General features: G+C 34.7%; 2 protein-coding genes across 3 annotated transcripts in view; one reads left to right on the top strand and one right to left on the bottom strand.

The window, feature by feature from the left end:
- Nucleotides 1-2,917: 2,917 nt before the first annotated feature.
- LOC134246206 (potassium channel subfamily K member 2-like) lies at nt 2,918-6,359 on the bottom strand. The gene is made up of 5 exons (XM_062728527.1): nt 5,919-6,359; nt 5,534-5,695; nt 4,968-5,300; nt 3,595-3,758; nt 2,918-3,092 (listed from the first exon to the last, which is right to left on the bottom strand). The coding sequence occupies exons 1-5, from the start codon at nt 6,061-6,063 to the stop codon at nt 3,036-3,038; spliced, it is 861 nt and encodes a 286-aa protein (XP_062584511.1). The 5' UTR covers nt 6,064-6,359; the 3' UTR covers nt 2,918-3,035.
- A 4,824-nt stretch (nt 6,360-11,183) lies between these two features.
- The window catches only part of LOC134246242 (usherin-like), a 79,718-nt gene continuing 69,647 nt past the window's right edge, over nt 11,184-21,254 (top strand). For both annotated transcript variants that reach the window (XM_062728571.1, XM_062728570.1), the window contains exon 1: nt 11,184-11,232. The gene's annotated coding sequence lies outside the window, so the exon portion shown is untranslated. The remainder of the gene's footprint in view (nt 11,233-21,254) is intronic.

The following is a 21,254-nucleotide window of genomic DNA, read 5'->3' as shown; positions in this document are numbered from 1 at the left end:
CCGCTCGGACTTCGCCTATAGCAATCTCTAGAGTCAGTGAAGAGGATCGTATATTTTGGCTGTCGTTTGCGACCTAAGGATTTTTGGCTGTAGTTGGCGACATAAGGATATGTTTGATGACCGTACATGTCATTGGCGTCGGTAGCCAAGTTGGGGACGGGGTTAAGTGTAAGAGAAAAAAATTCAGACCTACAAAAACCAGAAGTCTCTGTTGAGACTGTAGCTCTACTGGTTTGTACTTATCAAAAACCATTGCACTATTTTATGTATCTTTGTGTAATCTACCTGTGTGCCAACTTATTTTAAAATCAAACTAAAACTGTAGAAGGAGTAGCGTTTTAAAGGAATTTCACAGAAAATTCTATTTTTAGTAACCGTTGTAACCATCGAAATCAAAAACCGAAGCACTATTCTATGTATCTTAGTGTAGTCTACTTGTGTGCCAAGTTATATTGAAATCAGATCAAAACTGTAGAAGGAGTAGAGTTTTTAAGGAATTTCACAGAAAATTCTATTTTTAGTAACCATGGCAACACCATACATCGAAATCAAAAACCGATGCACTATTCTATGCATCATAGTGTAGTCTACTTGTGTGCCAAGTTACATTGAAATCAGACCAAAACTGTAGAAGGAGTAGTGTTTTAAAGGAATTTCACAGAAAATTCTATTTTTCGCAACCATGGCAACACCGTTCATCGAAATCAAAAACCGATGCACTATTCTATGTATCTTAGTGTAGTCTACTTGTGTGCCAAGTTATATTGAAATCAGACCAAAACTGTAGAAGGAGTAGCATTTTTAAGGAATCTCACAGAAAATTCTATTTTTAGTAACCATGGCAACACCATTCATCGAAATGAAAAACCGATGCACTATTCTTTGTATCTTAGTGTAGTCTACATGTGTGCCAAGTTATATTGAAATTAGACCTAAACTGTAGAAGAAGTAGAATTTTTAAGGAATTTCACAGAAAATTCTATTTTTAGTAACCATGGCAACACCGTTCATCGAAATCAAAAACCGATGCACTATTCTATGTATCTTAGTGTAGTCTACTTGTGTGCTAAGTAATATTGAAATCAGACTAAAATTGTAGGAGGAGTAGCATTTTGAAAAATTGTTTACAGACAGACGGACAGACAGACAGACAGACAGACAGACGGACGGACGCCGGACGCATTACTATCGCATAAGCTCTTCTGGTCTCTGACCAGTAGAGCTAAAAATTAACAAGCAAAAAAAAAAAAGAAAGAAAGAAAATGTGTCCATGAGAAAACACAAAATTCCTATTTCAGGGTGGGGGTGGGGGGGGGGGTGTTATGTTTCAGCTTTCAGTTCAATTTTTGTCCAAGCAGTACCATTTACCCCTTTTCTTTTCTGACTGAAACTGCAACATGTCCTTAGAAGGGGGGGGGGTACACCTACGCCCCAACGAAATATTTTTATTCACTGTCGATAACCTAGCCCATTTAACACGAACATCTCTGGAGTCATATTAGTAACAGTTCTCGAGTGTGTGTCCATGTCTGTCTGTCCGTTGTAAATTTTTCGTCTCATTTTTCTTAACATCTCATCATAGATGCAGCATGCTTGATGAATTTAGCTTACACTTTGGCATGCCATATGATGGGATTCATTTTGACGATGCATGCCATATGATGGGATTTATTTTTGTACGAATCCAATGTCAACTTCCTGTTTATCCGTACATCTGATCTGTCCGCAGCATACATTTTTTTCTCAGCAATTACTCAGTACCCTTTGCAGATGCTTAAAAAGCACAAACTTTGTTGAGACATACAATATGGCAGGATTCATCTTTGTACGAATCCCATGTCAATGCCCTGGTTTAATTAATATCTATGCAATATTAGTATGTTACAAATTTTAGTCATAAGGTTTAACTATTGCTGTTGCTTGAAATTTTAGCACATTCTTTATTGAGGCTCGTCATACAATATCAGGAATATGGTGGGATTTAGCTGCAGAACTGAAATGAGCGACACATAAATTTTTTTTGCGGTTTTTACAATGCAAAGATCTGTGGCTCTCTTCTTTATCTGTCTGAGTACTCGTAAGCAGAGAACTACAGTTTTATAGCTAGGTGTGATTCAACTTCCTCTTCATTCCTCTTTCTGTTCATACGGGGGTCATTCAAAAAATACGTAGATAATATTCCTCAACATCAAATATTTTCTACAAAATTTAAGATCAACACATTTTTATATCGAAAAACGTTTATTTTATCGATGTGTGAAGTTTCATTCCATTTCATTGAATGGAACTTATGATAGCCAGTTTTAAAAACAACATATTTTATCGAAACGAAGCGCGATTAATAATCATCAATCCTGTCTATACAGGGTAATTTTTCGCCCCGTGTTAATTTCGACCTTTTTCCACTTGCGAACAGTTTTGTCCCATTATAAATTCGCCCAATCTCTCCTTGCTGTTGAATGGTTTTAATTAACATTGAGGATTGTTCCGATTGAAAACAAACATCATATCCTGTGTGATATAAAATTCAACTCTCCAAGAGTATGATGTATGCTCGTAGTGACAAAAAGTTGCCGTTGTTAACTAAAATAAACCTTCAGTGACTTCAGAAAACATTATCCCAAATAACTATAACAAATACTGTATTCGGGGAAATGTTCACCCCCGTTTTATTATCGCCCCTTTCGCCCTACCCTCATTTTGGCGAATTTTAAACGGGGCGAAATAAAAAGAATACAATATAATTTCTTCAACAAAACTATGACTGGGCGAATTTTAACTGGGCAAAATTGATTGCAAGTGTTAAAGGGCGAAAATAAGACGGGGCGAAAATAATCCTCTAACAAAATATATACATGTATTGGCAATGAAAGCTTCATTTACACTAGTCCGAACTGTAGAATAGTACTTGACACACTGTAAAAATCGTTCCTAAACTGAAGAAAACGATTTAAAATCCACTGGACTTGGTTCAGTGCATACAATGTATATTGTCTTTGTGTTACAAATAAAATTCGTAAAAATTAATTCTTTAATTAGGCCTTGACGGGGTCTTTGTTCTCCGCTGAATCCTCTTTTTTATCTTCAGATTTCTGCAAAAAAATATATATATAATAATGCATGATAACAAAAAGAGATTGAATTTTACAATATTTAAAGAACTTTTAAAAATCAGTAATTTTCTTAATTTAAACTCCATAGAAGTTCTATTTTCCTCACATTTTGGAAAACCAATTGCTTACTGCATTTTTCTGTCCGTATCAGTAGTACATAATGTATATGCCAGTGTTCCAGTGAATTTTCACAGAACTTTTATTAAAAATTAATTTAAAAATATTATTATTTGTTTCTTTCTTTGCATGTTGTTATAATAAATGTCCCTATAACGAGAATTTTTCACTTATAATATGGAGACGCCACCACTTGCCGGTGGAGAGCTACACTCAAGCACTTATAATATGGAGACGCCACCACTTGCCAGTGGAGAGCCACACTCAAGCACTTTGGACCATTGAGGGATCTTTTTTGAGTCAGCATCCAATGCGACACTGGACCTCAGTTAATGCGGTCCCATCCTTTTTTATTTTTTCCTACCTCAGAATCATCCTTTTGTGATATTTTCTTCTCTCCTTCGAGTGACACTCTCTTGTACAGGTCCTGGACATTGGACAATATCAGTGCCACGGTGGCCAGCCCTACTAAGATCCACAAGCTACTCAGCAGTTTGTACGGCGCACGGTAGTCGGAATCAGACGTTCCTGTATCGAAAAAAAATCAATTTAATGTAATTCATTTTGTCATGCATGTCATCGTATGGTCTAAGATGAAAGTTTTATCCAATTTGCCATGTGTGTTAGCATGAAATATCCAAAGTTTTAACCCAATATTTTCGCGGATATTAGGAATGCTTTGTGATATTTTATATACCTGTTTTTTCTTACCCTTTTTACAGGGGATGGGTGGGTGGTTTAGGGCTTATCTAATAACAATGATTAAATATTTCTCAAATTTCATCCTTTGATAGCTTTTCTTGACTATCATAAAAGAAAGGCCATTCACCATTTAAGGAAGTAAGAAATGCAAGTATGTAATATCACTCTTTGGTTTAACGCCATATATGGCGTATGTACAATGAAAATTATTAGACTAAAATTATAAGATCTTATTATTTGTATCATAACTTTATATAAAGATAGATCTTTTCCGTAAATTACAAAATCTAAGTCAATTGCGTTATAAAGATTTCCCAATTTAATTTGAATTCTCGGAATTTTCTCCGACTTGGAAGAAAATACAAAATATCTAAATAACACAATTAGAGAGAAGATAAAATTGTATTATTAGATGAAAAGAGGTGTTCTCCGTGTTCAGAATTGTATGAAAAGCTTTAATTTAAATGTATTAACTTTATTTCTTTTCTTTATTTTGTATTTTTACGTATTTTGTAATTATGTATTTTTCAAAAATATTTTTTTTTGATCAGTTACGCCATATATGGCTTTAAGTGAAAATTATTAATACAAAACAAATAAATGATATCACCTTAACATTTATGGTTCAGCGACCCTCTTACAAGAGAGATAACTCACACTTGGACGAGTAAAAATTCATTTTTGTCCTATAAGGAGTATTGAAATTGTGTGCGCTTTAAATATATTTTGTAAATCAATCACACATTAAAGAAATTGTATATAATTGAAAAAAGGGACGATAAACCTTTTAAAAGAAATCAATCTCGCTAAAATTCACTTGAGGATAAATGTATGAAGGAAGAATTTTTAGGTTCAATTCACTTACACACAATATATTAAATCGACTTTTTTACCCGTGGAATGAAACACGATTTCTGCTTCATACATCGATATAAAATTATAGATTTTTAGCACCAGGTTGACAGTCATGATTGATTGTAACATTTTGTATCAAGTTGTTTTTAATGGAAAATAAAATAAAAGTGTTTACAGTACCTAAAACGAAGTCTCCAAATCCAATGGTCGTGAGTGTGATTATGGTATAGTACACGGAATCTCCGTAAGACCAGCCTTCAATGGCCGAAAAAATGGCGGCGGGAATTAAAGAGTTCAAAATGAAAATTAATAAAATTAAAAGAAACGTCTTTAACGCTTGATCTGCTTTCTCGTTTTTGTTAATGAACACTTTGTCTTTAAGTGGTTTTAATAAACCGTCTAGTTTTTCACCCAGTCCAGTTAATATTAGCGCCATCATCGGTATTCCTATCAAACCGAAGATGCAGACGAAAGCTTTCCCGCCACCTGTAGCAGGCGATTGGTTTCCATAACCTGAAATAAAAAAAAAATTAGTTGAGATGTTACACTGTAAATGTAACAATTAATATAAAAGTTTATGCCATAATTCAAAGGAGATTTTGAAATATTTTGTTTATCATATTTTTTCAGTTTAACACTCTTTTTCTTTTTTTTAATGACAAATTACTATTTATCATAACTTGTACGTATTGAATTTACTAGATAAATGCAAAATTTTCCTTGGTGAATATACCGGGTAATTATACCTATTGTGGTGACGGCAGTCATAGCAAAGAATGTGGAGCTGGCGTAGTCCCACTGGGACGCGGAAGTGTCTGTGTCCGTCACTAGCACCCCCTCATCATAGGCCTGTATAACGGCCTGGACGAACTGTCGGACCTGGGCAGTGGTCACGCAACTACTGACAGCTGGTAAAAGGTCAAAGACACAAAATTAGTGTTTGTATTTGTCTCCACAAAATCTTCAATTATCAATTGTCCTCAAGGACCACTGAGTATTTCACCTTTAGAGATTTTGAACTCAAAGAAAATTGCAAAAATAAAGATTTCTTTTCTTTGAAATTTTTAGAAAAAAAAGTAATGAAAACTTCCATAGATATTTCAATCTTTAAACCAAAAAAAGATAACTTACTTCCGGAGAAATTGAAGAATGTAGAAGAAGCTGAGGTCTGCGTTTGTTGCTCGTTAGTGTGTTCAATCCCATAAAGAATAGCTCCCCCGATGAGGACATACACTATCATCACAACCAGCAGAATTAACAGAGTTTTGGTTTCCATGATAAATTCCCTGGAACTTGCTAAATCTCACTCTCTGTAGCTCCGTCTCTGGTTAAAAGTTGATATTTCACTTTCTCATGTTCACTGGAATTTGAAGAATCAACTATTCCATTAAGAGGGCGTGGAATTTAAAGCGTATCTCTAAAATTATAAGTGTTAAAGATATTAGCCTCTGAACTGTCCTAAATCAGTAAACAAAGGTCAAAATGTATATGTACTTGCATACACTAGTGCCTTTCTTACTCGGCCCACGTGTTTGCGTTGGTGTATCCCATAGAAATAATGTATAGGTGAATGCATACATGCAAGTGTATATGTACGAAAGGTGGAATAAGTGGACCGAAAATGTCAAAAGATATTTAAAAATGGGGTAGAGAAATTTAAATGATCGATTAATTTTTAATACATTGCTGGTGGGGTAAATTCTTAATTTAATTACAATAGTACACTTTTAAAAGCGTATATATGCACGGTGTGTTTACGCACACGTAGCTGATAATTTTAAAATTGTATGATCTTGCCCCCCCCCCCCCTCCCCCGCCCTTTACACAAAAAATATTTAAGAACTCGACACTTTATGCACTTTTTATGCAAGATCCTTTTTAAGTAAAAATTGCAAGTTAACGAAATCTCAAAAAATATCTTATTTCTTCCAACATATTATTATTAAAATGTAAAATTTAAATAGTCTTAAATCAAAATATTGTACATATATGCTTTTATGATAAAAAAAAAAAACGTAATACACTCGGTTTTTAATGTAATGTGTTAGGGAACTCTCATTCAAAATAATTCAATTGAAATTTTGTTTGAAGTCTTCATCTGTTTTATAATCAAGAGACCAATAGTAACCTATATTACGACATGGAATAAAGTATATTCTTCAGGTCTGAATATATCTAAGAGGTGAGATCAAGTGCATGTTCATGTAAATGTATTTAATTTAAGTTTAAATTTTAATCGTATTAAAATATTATCATGGCACTATGGATCTAAAATGGACATCGTCCTAAAAAAATCTGACGCTCACCACAGAAATATCAATTTGAATATTTTTTTAAGAATACTCATCCATTTACCATTCTTGCGTTTCTTTACAATAATGACATGCCATCCATGTGTCTTATTTGCACGATATTTTGGGGTTTAATAAAATAAAATATTTGCTGTTGTAGGAAATACATGTATTTATTACAATATAATTGTAAGATATCACTGACCGCACGCGTGTATATGTAAATCCCTTTCATTTTTATAGCGAATTAATAAAATCTCAAATATTACATTCATGCAATCGGCCACCCCATCCAACTTTTAAAAAACCAACACATCTATAAACGGATAGAAATACATTTCCGTGTACTAGTACCTTTTATCCGGTTGTTCACTGCAAGAAATACATGAAAAAATATATAGAACAAACATAGGGGTAACAGGAGTCTGTTTAGAGATACATATGTGATTTTCACAATCTAATCAGATTAGTGATTTTAAAAATAAGGGAATTTTAGAAATTGTATGAAACCATGTTTATATGCTTATTTTCAGCATGTGAAATAGTTATACATTTATTTATATAAAATATAATTTAGCACGAAAAAATACAGAAATTATGCAAGTTTTCTTTAAAATTAATCATTTTAGGGTATATGTAAATTCTTTTGAATCCCCCCTCCCCCCTACGTTAAATAAGATTTCTACCAACATCAAAATATAACGTCATATGGCCCGTAGCTCAGTGCGTTTTATTGACAAGGTGTATAATTTAATTAAAGATAGGTGTGAGTACCCTTTCTTGTGTTGAGGCTTAATAGGTAGGAACTTCTAAATTATTCAAAAGATTGATCTGACTTTGGCCGAATCTCCCAGATGCGCAATAATTTCTTGGTTTTACTTCAGACTGTGTCTCAGGAATTTCTAACACAAAGGATGAACTAGCTGACGATTTTTTTTTTCATTTTGTGGAGTTGAGTATTATTCCGGTGTTCAATACAACAATGGAACCCAAAATTTGGATTCCCGGCTTTTCTAATCGAACAAAACCGTTCCACAAGTGCCAAATATGGAAACTCCGAAGACTATTTTACGATAAAAAGGATTTGAAAACAGACGTAATTTCCCCCTATCCTTTAAACCTCCGTCAGCCTTATGGTAGTAAAAAACTTCTTATAAAAGAGATTTTTCCTGGTGCTATTTTGACTATATTTCTAATTTTATCACAAACGTCATCAACAACCGCTCAAGTGACCCGTCCGTTCCCAGAGATCTACAACATTGCGGAGAATCGCCCAGTGGTCAGTAAACCTTCGGACAGTGCTTGTGGCGTCCCTACCCGGAACGCCTACTGTGAAAGCACCGTGTACCCGATATCCGTCCAGCAGTGCACCCAGTTATTCTGTGTCCAGATTTGCCCCAATAGGACGGCCTTGCCCCCCTCAGTGGACCTTTTGATCTCCACTAGCCCCGGCCTGGGGACGTGTGTCGTCACGGACACTGTGAACACCCACCCCAATAGCCGATTGGGGGAGTTCTCCACGTATTTTGTGCAGACTGGTCCCCCCTGCTATGCAACGCCCTCCAGTTCTTTTGGTATCGGTGCAAACGGAGACTTTACAATCAGTTTTTGGGTGTGGCAAGAAACTGGCAATAATGGGTAAGATATATTATGTTATACATGTGTTGATATTAGGTGGTTGGAAGAATGTGAATACATGCAAGAGACCTAGAGTTTTTATTTTAAAAAATGAATTATTATTAAATTGAAGTTGGGTTGTTAGAAGTGGAGGATGGTGAATGGGTTAAAAAATGCATGTATGTATAAATCTTACCTTGCAAAGAATCTTTGTGCTTTTCAAGAGAAAAAAATATTAAGAAAACCGATGGAATGATATTTTATCTAAGGTGCTATTACAGTGAAATTCTTAATTGAGACATGTTTAGCTGACTTTGAGATATACTTTTAATTAACTGTAATTTAAACACCATGAAATATAAATGATTATGCTAATAGAACTATATGTAAATCAAAATGTGTTACTCTACCTAAGCCATCTGTCACTCATGCTCAGAATAGTGCTAATTGCCCTTATATTGTTACATGCTTCATTTTTAATCAGTCAAGTCCGACGATTCGGATTATTAGGGTGTAAGTTTTGGATTTCCAGAATTCGTCCTACCGACCTCAGCCATTTGTTTGCTTGTAGAAATAAGTTGATAATGTGTTGGGCAGCTTGACAAAATAAAAAGACGAAAGCAATTTCAGTTGAAGGGGGGGGGGTATTTTTGCAGTTGGGGGGCACTATCAACTACCAAAATTTCCCTGACATTTTTTTTTTTTGCATTTTAACCGCAGAGCACAACTGTAGCAATGTTTTCTATAATATACTGCATGTTTTCTATAGTATACTATATATCGGCAAAATTTTTGGGAGGTGCCCCGCAGTGGTTCCTAAGGCCATGCAATTTTATTGTCATGTTCTAAATTTTTAATTTACCGGGTGGGAGCAAGTACAAATTGAAAATTTAGAACATGACAACTATAATAAAGTGCATCGTTAGCATTTTAATCTATATTTCATAGTTGCCTAAAAATTTTTAGACTTATTTCCCGGAGATGCAGCTAAGAAATTCAACCCTGAATGATATATTTCAAATAGGAGACCCTCTTTATAAGTAACACTGCAAAACTCATGAAAAGTAGAGTCATTTGCTTTTCAAGATTTTTGCAGGTTTGTATTTTTTTTCTCGCTTTTAATTAGCCCTCCCCCCTCCCAATTTGCTTTCGACGCAAATGATCGATCTATGTATAATTTCAGAATGTGAAAATTTTATGGGGTTCAAAATGTTGGAGCAAGATAGCTCATCCATGTATATCCCATATACTGCGTCACTGTAATCAGGAATGGTCATGTCCCTTTGTGAGGTCGTGGTGAGAAGAGTCTGGGAGGGAGGGGGGGGGGGCAAAGAATTTCACGTGAATGATGTGAGTGCAGTTGAACATACATTTCAATCATCGGGAATATTTTCACCCCATGAAATATTTATATGTTTATGTTTATGTTTATGTTTATTCACCAATCAAGGGCCCACGGGGGGCATGAACAATTATTACAAAATGATAACATTGATTACAATTCTATATTAAGGATAATGTAACATGACTAGTGATTAAGTTTGACATTGAGAAGTGCATCACCACACTGGATCAAAGCATAGAAACCATAGAATGATAAAAGAAAACACAATTAAATAAAAATGATAGATATAAGGTAAATTAAAAAAAAATCTTGTAGTAATGGCAGTACTCTAATATAAAACTAGTGCATCTTGAATACAAAGGGCACCAGGGGATGATACCTCTACACAGCCAGTCTGGCAAACCTGTACCCTAAGTATTGAAGATGGTCATTCAAAAAAAAAAATCATTTAAGTATTAACAGAAATAGTAATTTCAATTAATAAGCACTTAGCATATAATTATAAACTTAATGCAAACTAATCTCTTGGAGTTAGTTCAATAGATATTTGACATATGCATACCCACATACACTTACTGTTACACAAATCCATGCATACAAAAATAATAATTTATATACAAATATATGTATGTATAGTATATATTATAAACATACACTTATTGTTACACATATCCATGCATACAAAAATAATAATTTACACACAAATATATGTATATGAGTGACGCTTCTGCATTAACTTTTTCTTGCAAAACAGTAAGTTACACACAGAGGAATCATTATATTTGAGACTATAAGCAACTTTTAAAAAAAAACTAAGAGATGCAGCATCGTTTTTCCAAATCAGTGTCTGTGTGTGTCGTGAACTGGGGATGGGGTGCCGCGGCTCTGTTTTTGTCAAAAACAGGGGTCGCTATCGGGCTTTACTTAAAAAATTCTATCCCGAGGGGGGGGGGGGCTATCCCTACCCTCCTACTGATTGCTTATTAAAAAAATATTCACTAATTAAAATTTACCTAAAATGTCTTTGAAATTTTAACATATTGTATTTTTATACCAAGAGCTCGTTACAATGTTTTTACTCGGAATTAAACAATTCGTACGTATAAATACCTATTTTAAACTTCTTTATTCTATTTCCGGTTTGATTTTTGTCAATCCCAGCAGCCGAACAAAAGTAAATAACACGCTTTGGGTAAGTTAGAAGCAATTTCGGGGATAATAAATCTAGTACTAGGCCAATTAATGTAATTTAGCACGTTTTGAAAACGATACAATATGTGTGAGGTCAGCTCATGCTTATAGTTATGACCAGTTTAATGGCTAAACGGATATCTACCAGGATTCGTGATTTCCGGCAATCCAAACATTAAAGTTCCACCAAAGGGACACCTTTTAGGTTGTAGAATTCTTTTTGCAGTGCCAAAGTTTAGTAGTGTACCTATTTTTTTAATATCTTGAGAGTTACATCTCAGTAAATATTTTCTATGGAGTCACAGGGGCATCTTATCCACTCTGTTCTCTACTTCACATACAAAAATACACAAGGGAAGAATCGAAAGTAGCACACGATTTTTAAACTAAGTCAAAAAACAACTTACTTGAGAAAAGTTACACAAATCCTGAAATGAACTAGCGCAAATGATGTCCTAGGACTTATCCAGGCTAAAATATTCCAAATATATCCATCGAAAATAGCTTTTATCCAACGAAAACCCCAGCTTTCTGGACAGTGTGAAACTCTTCGCCCAAGAAAAGATAACTCACTTGGATGACAATAAGGTAGAACCCGAGGCCTTCTGAGTGCAATCGGAAGACTTCGAGTGGATAAGATGCCCCTGTGATGGAGTTGAAAATGTTTCAAGTTTTCAGTTAGAGATTTTTCTGGGGTGTAACAACAAGCAAATGAATATGCAAACTTTGAAATAGTACAATTATGAAATCTAGTCCTTTTATCCAAGAGTATACATGGGCAAAAGGATGTTTAAAAATTGTAGGAAGTGAAAGCATTGTGAAATGATCAACAGGGACCTTAATACTAACAGGATAGGCAACTCCTTCATTGCCATGTTTATTTACCCAAAACATTTTCAAACTACTTTTGCCTGCTTTCTGATTAATGTTATTTATTCCTTTTATGTATTGGAATGTATTTTCAATAATTTTTAAGCATAAGGCCTATTATTAATTTTTAAGCATAAGGCCTATTATTTAAATATATTCAAGAAAACAAACACCGAAATCATTTTTTTCTTGGAAATACAGCCGATCAGGGGCATGTGCTGATTTTGAAATAAACATAATTTCTATGAAAATAAGGAGTGTAATCACTACTAATCAGTGATAAATACAAATCTTGAATCATTTTTTTATAGATATGTAACGGGCGGTTGCCCAATAGTCCCAGAATCAATTAACAGGAATCGATTTCAGTTTTAAACGTTTATTTAATTACAATAATAAAACATCAATAACAATGATGACAATGCTTACAGGTCAAAATAGACCGCTCTCTCCTCCAAACACGTTCACTTCCTTCAGTATAAAAATCAGCACCTTCAAAATTACAACAGTCGTCAGTAATGATACCGTCAGGCTAACCCGGACCGGGACGTACTGTGACGTCATACTCATAACATAAAAATGACGTTTAGCGCACAATCAATAGAACAATAAGTATTACGCTAACAAAATAGCACTAGGTATATTTTATACATAATAAACATAGACTTATGCTAATTTAATATCAGTCAATGTACAAAAGTAATAATCAATTACTGGAATATTAATTAATAAATATATTCAATAAAGATCTCAACCGTCACACTCCCCCCTTCCCAAGACCTAATGTACAGTAGTATTGGGCACCTGAAAGTGAATCTAAAGAATCATCGATTCTCGGTAAAGGATAACTATCTTTGATTGTTTTCAAATTTAATTTTCTATAATCAACGCAAAATCGAGTGGTATTATCCTTTTTCTTAACCAATACGATGGGCGCTGCCCATGGTGATTCACTCGGCTCAATTATGCCTTGATTTAGCATTTTGTCTATTTCTTCATTAGCTATCTCGCGTTGGTGTATAGGCAGTCGCCTAGCAGGAATTTTTACAGGTGTTTGATCTTTAAACTTGATTTTATGGTGGACTAGGTCTGTTTGACCTACTCGTCCATCTGGTCCGACAAATATATCTGAATACTGAGCTAAAACTTGTTTAAGTTTATTTTTCTCATCTGCTGACAATCTGTCAGAAACATTAGACATAAGAGGACTTAAGTGGTCTGGTAAGTCTTTCGTTAACAGTCCGTGATTGTCTTGTCTAACGTCTTTAGACGCTTGTGTTTGGTGATAAATTTCTGTTACAGGCTCAAGAGAAGCAACATAAGCGTTTTTCTTTAATATGACTGTCTCTGGGGTAGGGTTTAAAACAGAAAATACCACTTCAGAGTCTTTTGACTTTATTATTGACTTTGGTATAATGACATGTTTTTCACCCATATAACCTTCAAATGGTTCTAAAATACTGTCAATTTCGGGCAATTTCCCTTTGATTTTCCCTTTCAGAAATATTTCTGACTCTCCGGGAATTTCACATGTTTGAATTAACTGAACGCGAGCGCACGAATTTTCTGACACTGACTCATTTGTTAAGGCCAAGTCAAAATTTTTGAATTTCAAAACACCTCTGCCGGTATCAAAAGTGACACGATTACGAGCTAAAAAGTCTAATCCGAGAATTCCTTCAAGATTTCCTAAATCGGCTACCATAACCGATTGACTGAATTCGTCATTCGCGATCCCTAAATTCAAGGTACAGCGACCTAATACGGACATAGGTTCTCCATCAGCGGTCGTCAAAATAGACGATTCGTTCTCCAGTTTTACATTTCTCAAAGAATCGAATATTTGCTTCGACAGCAGAGTAACCGCAGAACCCGTATCTACAAGCATTTTAATATCTGAGTTTCTTACTGAAACTTTTATAAACCAGCAGTGTTGAGAAATAGCAGCTAATCTAAAGCTATTCAATGGCCTTACATTTTTATCAAAATTTTTATCACAATTGTTTGTCTGAGCTGAGCCTGTGGCCTCCATCCCAGCTCGTTCTAGTTTAAATCAGTATTCTCCTCGGACTGCTGTGTCCTTGGAGTCCTAATCATAACTGACTCGTTTTTCGCGTAACTTGAGTTCTTCTTTGGACAGTTGCGACTTATATGACCTTCCTCATTGCAATTAAAGCAAGTGAACTTTTGAGAGTCACGCGATTTAATAGGCGGGCGCGTGTTGTTTCTCTGTTCAGTTTTCTCTACCTGACTGGGTCTTTCCGGTTTATGTAATAAATTCTTTAGAGATTCTTTGACATCTCTCATCGAATTCTCTAATCTATCAAGTCTAGATATCTCAAGGTTTGAATGACGTGAGGTTTTCTGAATATTCTTTTCAGAATTTCCTGCGTTTGTCAAGGCCATAACATTCGAATGAACGGACTCGTTCGGTTTCCGTAGTACATTGTACGAACCCTCAAAGGCCTCAAACTCTACAGCTAATGATATAGCTCGAACCAGGGTGCTCGGGTGTGCGAACTGAATGTGTCTTTTGATATCTTGATTTCCTAACCCGGAAATATACTGCTCGACAATTAAACTCTCTCTCATTTCTATAGGTATAGACGGAAATGCGCGACTCGCGAGACGCTTAAGCGCATAGCCATATTCGACTACTGATTCTTCGCGATTGCGACGTCTATTTCTAAACTCACAGCGATATGCTGTAACTCGTTCAGGTGGGCAAAATCTCTGCATTAATACAGATTTTAATGTCTCGTACTGACATAAAATTTCTCTGGGTAATTCTCCTAACACGCGCTGGGCTACACCTCGTAGACTCATAGCAAGTTGAAGCGCTTTTTCATGATCATTCCATTCATTCCACTCAGCTACTTGCTCAAAATGACACACATAATCATTCCATTCAACTTTATTTCCGTCAAAAGTATCCGGTTCTTTCGGCTTTCTATTTACAAGCTTTGGACTTTTCTGTACATTTGCAGCTTTTTCTCCAAAGTTTGTATTTTCTAAGTCATTGTAAAAAGCGTGTTCATTAAAATCGACATTTGCCCCTTTTGGGCCTCTCCTAGTCACGTGATTTGTAAATGTTGACGGCGCGACATGTTTAGAATCAAGGGGATTTCTTGTGTTTCTTTCACGTTTTGGATTATGTGTGAATGTTTCAACTATGTCAGGAGTATTTATTCTCCTATTTGACACACGTTGTTTTGAATCACACGATAATTTTTCATTCGTACCAAAACAGTGGGGAGGATTTCCTTGTGAACATGAAAACAAATCTGATTCAGCGTGCGCATGCACTTGTGTATCTGGAAAGAGGTACGGATCACGTTTCTGTGATGAAAGATCAGTGATTGAACTACAATTTCTGTGTCGCGGACAAGTACAAGTGTTAATTTCATGGTCTGATTTTGAAAAACACTGGGCATTGTCTGGATATGATTTAGGTCTAACGACTGAGTTATCGTTCTTTCCATGACCTACAAGAGGCGGATCATACATTCCATGATATACGCGCTCGGACTCGTACTCGGTCTCTGAACAATCGATGTCTAGGGGTAAGTTCTGAAGTTTGTTATTAGTTACTGATTTATTACATGTGGACATGTATCTACATTCGCCGTTATTCTCGGAAGATCTGTTTTGATCTAAGGTAACAGACTTATCGTCTGTAGTCGGTCCGCGCATTAAGAAACTTGGTGTGAAAAATTTCACAAACCCATTAAAACCACTTGACAAGTTGTGTAAAAACGATTCATTTGAAGCCATTGGCTTTTTTCCTTATGCTACACAACACAAAACAACAGTTAAAACTAGAATCGATATCCCTCGGACGAAGCCCCCAAAATATGTAACGGGCGGTTGCCCAATAGTCCCAGAATCAATTAAGGTCAAGATCTAGTAAATGAAAGGTGCCTACAGATTTATCAAACTTGAGAAATAAATTCCTTTATTAATGCTTTAAAACTTTAGCTTGGTCAAATAAGGTGTTTCGGGGCATAACTTGTGCGTAAACAAGATGAAAAACTGTATTTTAAACTGTCATTTTCAATGAAAAATTAAGAAAACCAGTCATGAATATGGGAGTTTTTTTATGATTCGGCAAAGGAAATGTATCCATATTGCCTACAGTCTCTCAGAAAACGGTAATTAGTATGTTCATGGCCTCTTCTTTAAATCAATATCAAATTTAATACAGGTATCCGGTTTACTTTTCATATGATTTCAAATTGAATGACATGAAAATACCTCATTTTCTTCATAATTCTGCTAAAGCCGTAAAGTACGGGAAAAAGAAAGTTGAAATTGATTATGACGTCATAATGGATCTAGCACCAAAAAATCAGTCTCAAGTTATTTACTAGATCTTGACCTTAACAGGAATCGATTTCAGTTTTAACCGTTTATTTAATTACAATAATAAAACATCAATAACAATGATGACAATGCTTACAGGTCAAAATAGACCGCTCTCTCCTCCAAACACGTTCACTTCCTTCAGTATAAAAATCAGCACCTTCAAAATTACAACAGTCGTCAGTAATGATACCGTCGGGCTAACCCGGACCGGGACGTACTGTGACGTCATACTCATAACATAAAAATGACGTTTAGCGCACAATCAATAGAACAATAAGTATTACGCTAACAAAATAGCACTAGGTATATTTTATACATAATAAACATAGACTTATGCTAATTTAATATCAGTCAATGTACAAAAGTAATAATCAATTACTGGAATATTAATTAATAAATATATTCAATAAAGATCTCAACCGTCACAGATAATTACAGGCTTTGATCTGAAATATTTGATATCATTAGAGATATAATAATCAAATTTGACTAACGAAATCCTGTGACTTACAAGATATCGCGAGACTTGCCTCTCTCCCTCTTCCTTTAGTATATAGGTTCCTGTTATCAAGTAAAGTAATTTTTATATGCAAATTCTCCTGGTACATGTATTACCCAAAATAGAAGCTGCTTACAATCCAAAATTTGATGAATTTGATTTCTACTGAACTTTGATTGCCAGTATTTTCATACGGAATGACCATCACAAAAGTGTAAATGTCAATTTGAATTATTAAACTTATGTTCTTTAAACTTTATTTAACATAGATTATAGATACATGTACCATTATAGGCTAGCAGCCTTCATTTTTGAAGGAAAGTTTTGTTTAATCTTAAAAAATCAGAGGATAGCTAGGGTAGGAGTCTAGCTGTTTACTGGATTTTTTAAAACAAAGGGTTGTGAACTAAACCAAACAAGTACATGAAGTAGTTGTTAGTATTACTTTTATCTAAATAAATTCTGAAGATACATCAGTTCTTACTGCTGAGTTCTTAACCATGCGAATGAAAGATAAAAACACATTATCAGTGTTTTCCCTAAGAAGCGGCTACCAGCCAAATTGACCGCTTCAATTGACAAAAATGCCGCTTTGAAATAAAAATTTGCTGTTAGGTCCACAGACATATTGTTCATAAATCTCAGCCCCTTGCCTGTTACAACTTATCTATAACCATTTACTTTGAAATTAAGGGAAAACACTGCATTATCCATATCAGTGGTAGTCATTTTGGTGATACTGCTGGGTAATTGTAGAAATAAGATCAATACAGCAACTTTTGAATAATTACCATCATTCAGTCATGTTACTATGCATATGTTTCACATAACCATGAGTGTTAAATCTTATGTTTTTAATCAATAATAATTTGTTGGGAAATCATAATAGAAAAAAATGAAGCAATCTCAAAAAAGGTTTCTAGAAACCATAAGAAGTCTTTTTAAAAAGGGTTATTTTTATAGATACATAGTAGCAATATTTTAAGCCATTGATTGTTAAAAAAAAATAAAAATGCACATAAACTTCTAATCAAAAGTCAATAAATTCAATATCGTCATCTGCAGTACTGAAAAAAAAGCATTCCTACAATCTATGATTCAAAGCTTGTTTTTCAAAAGAAAAATATATTGATTGACCATTACATGAATAATAAATGGATTTACTAAAGGAAACAACCAAAGCAGATCAATAAGGAAATATAGTTACCTTTACTTAGATAGGGCATGCTTGAACCATGTATGGCTCAGATATTGGTTACATGATTCAGACTCCAAGCTAGGCCCAATATTAATATGATTCAAATTCTGATAAAGGAAGAGAGTAATGGAGACTTTCTGCCTTAATTATCATTGTTTGTGAATATACAGATATAGTTCTTATAAGTTATCCAGCTTTTATTGTCTTTTACAACCATTTGACCTGGAAATTTTTTTTTGCCACTTTCACTGTAAACCATTATCTATTGATTAAATATGATTTACAAAACAAACAATAATTATTGTAGCTCTTATGATATTGACTTTCAATCTAATTATGGGTAATAAAATTATAGATTTCAGCCGAAAATATGTAAAAATCATTTTTTTTTCTCTCTTAATAATGATCAAAACTTTTTGTTTTTGTATTATTTTGTATCTTTAAATGTAATATATGAAAATAAGAAAAATTTTAAATAAAGGGTGCACGTAGAAATGACTAATATATCCTAAAAATTGAATAAAGAGAAAATTCTGATCAGACAATATCCAGTATTAGTTAAATTATTTATGTCAGTTTGGTAACATGTTATGGGCCCTATATAATATCCTTTTATGTGAAAAGAGAAACATTTCATCTTTTTAAAATTGAATCAATCATTGCATGATCATGATGATTGACAACAGCAATTTTTAGTTCACCTGAGTTGAAGGCTCAAGTGAGCTTTTCTGGTCAAGTCCCTTATCTGTTGTCGTTGTCATCGACATTATAGTTGTTATTAGCGTTCTTGTAAATTTTTCAAATTTTCTTATTCTTTTCAAGAGCCACAGGGCCAATTTCAACCAAACTTGCCACGATAAAGAGTCTTTAGGTGAAGGGGATTCAAGTTTGTTCAATTGAAGGGCCACGCTCTTTTCCAAGGGGAGATAATTATGAATTAGTGATAAATTAATGGTATCTTTTAAAAATGTCTTCTCAAAATTCAGTGGGCCAGGAAAGACAAAACTTATGTGGAAGCATCCTCATGTTGTGTAAATTCAAGTTTATTCAAATCATACCACCAGGGGTAGAGTGGGGCCAAAGTTTAATTTTGAAATATATAGGAAAAATCTTAAGATATCTTCTTCTCAAGAACCAATGTGCCAGAAAAGCTGAAACTTATGTAGAAGCATTCTGGGGTAGTGTAAAGTTTAAATTGTTTAAATCATGACTCATTGGAGGGGGGTAGGGGGGTATTACACGATGGGAAATCTGGTCAAGAACGGCATCTCCAGAGTTACTCAAGTGAGTGATGTGGCTAATAGGCCTCTTGTATTTTGCTATATTCAGCTAGTTATAAGGGGGTATATAATAAATTTAATCATTATAACAGTAACTTGATCCGAAGAGCTGTATCACATCTCATTGACAGGCACAGATCATCAGATCAAATGAGACGCGAAGCGTCCATGCCTGTCAGCTCGACGTGATACAACTCTTCGGATTAAGTTTCTGTTATAATTATATATGTACTATATCTTATTATGTTCCCCAAACGGAGTTTGGGAACATATTGTTTTTACTTTTTCTGAATTTTTTCTTTGTTCTCCGGTACTTTTTTGTCCGCGAGTGTTCTCGTAAACTACTCATCCGTTCTATGTGAAACCTTTTTAGAGTCACTAAGTATGTTATGTAGATGTGCGGAACGAAGGTCATTTTGCGCGCACGTGCGTGCGTGTGCGCACACGTGTAACACGTGAAATGACCAATATAATAAATGTCGCGCAACTTTTGTATTTTTTGATGAAATGCTTTGAAACTTTTAATGTGAGGATATATTAATAGTATAGACATGACAACATGGTCAAAATAGCAATATCTCACGCGCATGCATGTGCGCTTCGCGCCGATTGGCTGAAACTGAAAGTCTAAATATCTTTTTTGTTTTCTGACAAAATCCTTTGAAACTTTGAACATATTCGTACACTATGAAGATCTACAGCATGTATATAAGAATTTTCATGAAAGCATGCGCATGCACGTGTGCTGCAATCTGATTGGCTGAAACTTTAAATGTCTATAACTTTCTAAGTTCTCAACGAAATGGGATGAAATTCAGAATATGAATAGGTATAATGGATTCCTACATTATGCTACTATCAAAAGTAAATGCAAGGACGTGCATGCACATGCGCCCGCACATAATGCATTAAACGAAAGTATACTTGAGTTTTTGATGTTCATTCAGAATTAAGAACTTCTAAATGTCAAGACATGTAACATACTGAAGCATGCAGATCTTTTGACCCTTGACCTTGAAACTGAGGTCAAGGTCACTGGTAACCTGAATAAAATGTTGATATTAGCTATTTACCAAAATCACCTTGACCTATGAACTTGAAATCGACCTTAACCTTTGTCCTTGACCCAAGGGTAAAAAGAAACATGAAGTACATGTACATGTCTCTAGAAACACCTTTCAGAGTTTATTTCGGTTGGCAGGATAGAAGTTAAAGAGGTAGTGGTGTTTAATGACCTTGACCTTTCATCCAAATGTCACAATCAATCTTATGTTCTTGGAGTAAGATACAAGATTCAACTCCAACATTAAATAGGTTAAGAATAAAAATACCACCCCCACCCCCTTCCCCCGCAACAACCAAACAAATCATATTAATGGCAACATAGAGAATCGCTGTTAAACCCAAATAACACCTCGGACCCACATAAAATTTCAGGAAAACTGCAGAAAAGAGCTCGAGGAAAGAGTATTAAAATATTTGATTTGAGTTTCCAAAGTATATAGAAATTATTAATTTATACGGAAAAAATTACAAATCCTGTCGTGTTTGAAATTTAACATCTTCGCTAGCCAAGGGTTTCCGATCCGATACCTACTCTACAACCCTTGGCAGATTTGGCCGAAAATTTTAGAACTCGCGCAAACGAATTTGATTGGCTGCGAAGTCCGAGTCTTCGCAAGGTTTTTACTAATCGACGATTTTCGGCTGAATTAAAGTCTATTCGTGTTTTATGCACAAAATAAAAGTAATATTTACAATGGATGAAAGTTAGGACGTGATTTATACTTAAAAAACAAGGGATTAATTAA

This window comes from Saccostrea cucullata, unplaced genomic scaffold (genome assembly GCF_032062105.1).
Source record: "Saccostrea cucullata isolate Sc308-1 unplaced genomic scaffold, CSIRO_AGI_Scuc_v1 ctg205, whole genome shotgun sequence".
In the NCBI taxonomy this organism is placed as follows: domain Eukaryota; kingdom Metazoa; phylum Mollusca; class Bivalvia; order Ostreida; family Ostreidae; genus Saccostrea; species Saccostrea cuccullata.
This window is presented reverse-complemented; position numbering and strand designations above follow the sequence as displayed.